The sequence below is a fragment of the Myotis davidii genome, unplaced genomic scaffold (genome assembly GCF_000327345.1).
Source record: "Myotis davidii unplaced genomic scaffold, ASM32734v1 scaffold376, whole genome shotgun sequence".
NCBI classification, from domain to species: Eukaryota; Metazoa; Chordata; class Mammalia; order Chiroptera; family Vespertilionidae; genus Myotis; species Myotis davidii.
Genome location: NW_006288121.1, coordinates 74614 through 81147, shown reverse-complemented (window position 1 = coordinate 81147; position 6534 = coordinate 74614). Strand labels below are relative to the sequence as shown.

The following is a 6534-nucleotide window of genomic DNA, read 5'->3' as shown; positions in this document are numbered from 1 at the left end:
AGAATTAAAATGAAAGGGTGGAAAATGTTCCTTCAAGGAAATAATATCCACAGAAAAGAGGGTGAAGCATGTGTAGCCGTACTTATACCCGACAAAAGAGATTTCAAAATAATGAAGGTAACATGAGACAAAGATGGACATTTTATAATGATAAAGGGGGCAGTACACCAAGACATAGCACTTCTTACTATATATGCACTCAATCAGGGAGTACCATCTATAATAATAAAAGTGTAATATGCTAATTAAACCAAACAGCCAAATGACCATCCAGATGACCTTCCAGACAAAGCCGAGGCAGCCGGGGCTATGAGGGCTGAGCCCCTTGCACGAATTTTGTGCATCGGGCCTCTAGTAAGAATATAACAGTATGTAAAACAAATTTAAACTCTAAGTTTGCCAGGTAAAAGCATAGTACCTCAAATTAGATTAAAAATAAAAATATAGCTATAAGTTTACAAGAACAGGCCCTAAAATAGAATGATTAAAAGCAATTAGTTGGAAAAAGAGGTTCTAGGGAAATATCAAGCAAAAGATATTTTCTGTAACAACATTAGTATCATTTAAAATTAACTTTATGATTTAAAAAAGCATTATTATGAATAAAGTAATTACATAAAGAACTGATTCATCAGAAAGATATAACACAGATCAAAGTATATAAAGCAAAAATTGACAGAAATACAAGGAGAATATTTTGTCAAGCAGACAAAATATTAGGAATATAGACTTAGACTATCTGGATAATATAAGTGCTAAATTTTATCTAGTCAACATATATTATTTTGTTCAAGCACACATGGAATATTTACAAAAACCTACTATGAATAAGATCATTAAGAAAATCTCAACAAATAACAAAAACAACACCTTTATATGCTCACAATGCAGGGAAATTAAAATTGATAGTACCTCCCAATTATTTAGAAACTAGAAAACAAACTACTACCAAAATCCTCATCACTATCAACATACACACCCATATGCACACGCACGTGCACGCGCACACTCACACACACACTTCTAAGTCATTCCTGGGTGAAAGAAATCTTAATGAAAATAAAAAATATTTATAATTGAATCACAATAAAACAGTACATAACAAAACATTGTGGCTGTTCCGTAGTTTCAATTATACCTTTCACTTCTGTAAGCATTCATTTTAATAATGTATCCATTAATTCCATCATCTAAAGCTCCTGATGGTATCCTATATAATAAAGACCTAATATGCTAATTAACCCAAACAGCAGAACAACCATCCGGATGACCTTCCGGACGAAGCCAGGGCTGCAAGGGCCGAGCCTCTTACACGAATTTCATGCATCGGGCCTCTAATATTTTATATTTTTGAATTTCAAATTGATCTGTGGGATTCCTGGTCGGCCTGGAAAAAGAGACTTCTGTATAAAGAGAATTCACATTTGCATCTGGCAGGCATCCTGGAATATTAGCAATGCAAGACCACTTTATGTTAATTTCTTAGCTCAATGTTTCCCACACAGGTAAGCAATGAATTGAAAACTGAATCCCGGATCAGTATTACAGCAGGCCCGTGATTTTGAATTCTTAAAAAGACACCTACACCACCACCCAGTGCCCCGGCCCAGACACAAAAAACTGTCTTATATTCTTTTTTTCTAGTGGACTTTTTTTCTAGTCTTCCTATCCCTTAGAGGAAGTCACTGCCTAGAACAGGTGTTTTTAAACTGCCCAAATTATTTAATATCTCTGAGCTTCAGTTTCCTCTTCTATCTAATTAGGAATATAATATGTGTCCTTTATAGTCAATGAGAGCATAATAACTGCACTCAGCAAACAGATGCTTCTTACTAAAATATTTTTCTATTTTTCTATTACCATCCTAATGATTAAATTGGATTATATCAGATTACTAGAGGCTCAGTGCATAGATTCATGCACCAGTGGGGTCCCTCTGCCTGGCCTGTGAGAATTGGGCTGAAACCAGCTCTTTGACATCCCCCGAGGGGTCACGGATTGCAGAGGGCGCAGGCCAGGCCGAGAGATCCCACTAGCGCACGACTGGGGCCAGGGAGGGACTGTGGGAGGGCTCCAGGGTGTGTCTGGCCTGTTTCACCCAGTCCCGATCAGCCAGACCCCAGCAGCAAGCTAACCTACCAGTCAGAGCGTCTGTCCCCTGGTGGTCAGTGTGCATCATAGCAACTGGTCAAACGGTCGAATGGTTGGAGCGACAATTAGCATATTAGAGAGACAGCTATAAGAATTAATTGCCCTGGCTGGGTAGCTCAGTTGGTTAGAGCATCATCCAGATACCACAAGGTTGTGGATTCAATGTCCAGTCAGGACACATGCAGAAAACAACTAATGAATGCATAAATAAGTGGAACAGCAAATCAATGTTTCTCTCTCTCCCCTGCTTCCTCCCTCTCTAAAATCAATAAATAAAATTAAAAGAAAAATTTGTAAAGAATTAATAGACTGTATTTATAACTTTGATTGTATAAAAGTAATAAAATTTAAGTATTATTGTTTATAGAAAATTATAATATACATATGCATATGATTAGGCAAAGACTATATAAGTGAACCGGGAATGAAACCAGTAGTGAAAGTGCAGTGGGCTGGTGACAGCAGACTGGAAGCTAATCTTCCCTCGGTGTAACTCTAAGAAAGTTACCATTTCTCTGAACTGAAAGTTCCAGAATGCAAAAAATTAAAAGGGGAATTTTGTCACCACTAAGATCCTTTGTAACTCCTAAAAGACTGTGATTTTCTGCTCCAGGGTGCTTCATGGTTTATTTGTACAGTATTAAATTATGATTCATGAATTCTCAGCCTGTTGGTGTATAAGATAATTCACTCACAACATCATACTCTTGGAAAGAAAATTCATTTCTGCTTTATTTTTATCCAAGAGAAGCGAGAAAAACAAAAAGCGGAAGATGAGCTACTCAGCAATCAGGAAAATGATAACCATACACCCTGGATTTTGTAGTTTCTTTTCACTTATACATAGATCATTTACTTTAACCTCAAAGAAAAATAAGACCACAGGGAGGTATTGCTAACTGTTATACAGGTCAGGTTGACACACAGTAGGAGTGCATGGCTTTATTCAATAGTTTAAAGCAGTTACTGCCAGCCACTAGCAGTTAGAGTTTAGATCTCCTGCCTCTATGGGGAGGAATCCCCACTAGAAGTAGCTCATCAGAAATATTATAAATGGAAAAGTGAGTAAGGATTGTTTGCTATCTGCAACTTAAGATTTTCTACTGGAAATGTCCTTGACAACCCATAGGTCCTAGTCTGCCAATACCCCGATGATAACTTGCCCCATGACCTGCCTTAATCTTGTTACCCTCTCCAGGCTCCATTCGGTGTGTCATTTGATTCCCCGTTCTCTTTCCTCCAATTCCCATGGCATTCTGAAAGTTGCTACTGACCGCACACACCCCATGTTAACTGTCAAGAAGGCTTTAGAGAGAACAATGATACAAAACACTAACAATAAACCATTACATTTTTAAGCAGTTGAAACACTTGGCCATCTCAGGCAAAAATAAAGCCAAGGATGGCATATAATATTTGCTGATCTCAAGTTATCGGGTGCTTCTGTACTCACTTTCCGGCAGCCCGGTTCTACTTCCACTATTCCTGGCCCGTGGGCTTGTGATTTCATCTTACAGATGTAGCCCAGGGACCGCTCGCAGGCCCGGTCTGCCCAGTACCCGTCCTGCGAAAAGCAAAGAGGAAAACTTAGTGACTATCGGTTGTTTGACTGTGACGCTATTTTCTCATAATTGTACCTCAGAAAAGGGAAAACAAAGATCTGAGGTTATTAAAAGAAAAGGGCACCTATGCGAAGGAGAGGTAAACTGACGTTTTACAAGGAACAGCAAATTTTACCCTGACTATAAAGATGTAAAGGGAGATTGCAGCCCCAATATGTGTTTATATCTTAGCTATCTATCTCACAGGTTAGAGGGATCTTTTCATATTTGGCTCCTCCATATAGGCAAAGAAGAAAAACAAACTAATGTAGCTCTCCAAGCACAGATTCAAGGCTGTGGACCCCAGAATGGGTCTAACTAGGCCTATAGCTACTAGGAGCAATTAGTTGAAAGGAGAATCAAAGCTCTGAATTGATTAATCAATTCACCATTTTGAACCCAGCAAAGGAACAAATATATGAATATTAATTATTGGTTAATTTCAACCTTGACTTGAAAGTTTCTATTGGGCCTCTTGAAAATTTGACTGCTAAACAGTTGAGAGAGATTTAAGAAATTGAATTTTAGTTCAACCTTGATCTATGTCAATTAACAGACTAGAAATGATCTAAACAACCATATGTAATAAGTGGGGAAAGCTTCCTGTGGCTTTTGTTCGCTATCAGTTATTAAAGTTGCCTCACCTTGCCTTTCATCACAACACAATCTTCCTGCCTATTGTTTTCATGGCTTGGTTCTCCACGAAGCCATTTGGTAAATGTCACTGGGGTCCCATCACTCCATTCAAAATACATTTGAATCTTGAGGTCATTTAAGCCAATCCATAACTCATCATTTGGCTCTAAACAAGAAGAAAAACACAGAAGTAATTTGCACAAAGTTTGCATTCCAAAGGTCAGGAGGTTATCCGCAAGGAAAGGCCCTCTGCTATCAACAGTACTTCTAGTCTGTTGGTTCTGTAATTAACATAAAGGACCGTCATCTTGAGTGTTAATCTGATTGCTAGACTGAGATGTGAGCTACAGCTGGCGTTGTCAATTTTAATTGTGTCATGTACTCTTTACAAAGTGAATGTGACTGTATTCTTTCGTTGTGCTACTGCAAATTGTATCTCTTAAGAGTTGCAAAGATGAAATTGGGGTGGGTCTATCACTACCCTCTATCTCGTGAAGCTATTTTTTTTGTAATAAAAAATTTATAACAACTGTACTCATCATGTTAGAAATATGGCATTTATTTATATATAAATCTACTTCACTACTATTAAATCTTATGTGTGCTTCAAAATAATAAATATTAAAAAGCACATTTACTTTATTGACTGTGCTATTAAGAAGAACATTTTATTTTATTGACTGTATTGTTGTCAAGTAAAAATGATCTATACAGTGAAAAGATGCATAGACTGAGCAGTTGGGCTGTGTCACAACATTTGACACTTATTTATTAGCCTATAAATACAAATGAATCTGGAATTATTTTCACCATTAAATACAAGAAGAACCCAAATAGCAAATAAAGGTTAAAACAAAAACAACCAGGACTAGATATAAAATGTGATTATTTTATTTTAAATTCCTATAATTTTCATGACTAAAATGGGACAATATTGAAGGCCTAGGATTTTGTGGCTAAAAACAGATGCAATTCCAAATTTAATAAAATGAAAGAATACACAATTCAATATCTATTTAATTGCACTACTGTGAACTCCATCCTGAGTGTTGATTTATGTTCTTTAAGCTGTAAAATAAAATTACTTGCCAAAGGATTTTAAAGATGATTTTGTAGTAGAATATGAGAAAAATGCCACACTGTATAGGAATTTCCCTAAACAGTTTATCTCTTCCTCCTAAAGTTGTCACTCAACTTTGCTTTGGAGAAGTTTCTGACTGGCCTAGCGCCAACACCCGCAGATGTTTCCAGCACCATAGAGTGTGACTGACACTGTCATCACGATCCCTTTTCCTTTCACCTAATTTGACAAATCATAATCTTTTGAGCAGCCCAATATAGGCTTCAAAATGGCCTCATGTACCCACACCTCAAGGATTTAGGTTGAATACTAATGAAAACCTAACTCCCAAATACCACAATTATAATAAAGTATTAAGAGTTTTCTATAAATATTTTTCTCACTGAACTGTTCTCCCCCTCCAGCTTTGGTAATTCCAAAGCACAATTTTGATCCTACAAAAATATGTAAGATGTAAGTGTAAAGGTGTTAAGCTGATTCTTATAAATCAGTAGGGAGGCTGTCGTAGTTGCTATAGTCATAATTTATATGTGCAGGTCCCAATTTACCCACTGTCTTTCCATGAGTCACATAAAAGATATTTCAACTAACTAAAAAAGGTTTCCTAGACCTTTGTTTTTGTTCTTTTGTTGTTGTTAATCCTCACCCATTTTTTTCCATTGATTTTTAGAGAGTGGGAAGTGAGAGGAGGGAGTGAGGAAGGGAGAGAGAGAGAGAGAGAGAGAGGGAAACAGCTATGTGAGAGAGGCACATTGATTGGTTGCCTCCCTCACTCACCCTGACTGGGGCAAGAGATCAAACTGGAAACCTAGGTGCTTGCCCTTGACTAGGAATTGAACCCTCACCCTCCAAGGCATGGGCCAATGCTCTAACCACTGGCCAGGGCAGGCTTTTGATTTAGAAACAATTCAATTTTGTAACTATTCTTTCTTTTTATCAATATTATTTTCATTGTTTTAAAGAAATCATTATGGATAATAAAAAGATGTTTCCTAAGTAAAAATTTATGAATTCTCAAGCTGAATAAAAGCAAACATTGTCATCCAACTTCCCCAAAACTATCAC

At 37.1% G+C, this 6534-nt stretch overlaps 1 protein-coding gene across 1 annotated transcript in view; it reads right to left on the bottom strand.

Moving 5' to 3' along the window:
* Nucleotides 1-6534, bottom strand: part of MRC1 (mannose receptor, C type 1) — a 116034-nt gene that overhangs the window by 64911 nt on the left and 44589 nt on the right. Inside the window, exons 8-9 of the mRNA XM_006759916.2 lie at nucleotides 4397-4554; nucleotides 3605-3715 (exon numbers count right to left, since the gene is read on the bottom strand). Of these exons, the coding sequence (XP_006759979.1) occupies nucleotides 3605-3715; nucleotides 4397-4554 (269 nt within the window). The remainder of the gene's footprint in view (nucleotides 1-3604; nucleotides 3716-4396; nucleotides 4555-6534) is intronic.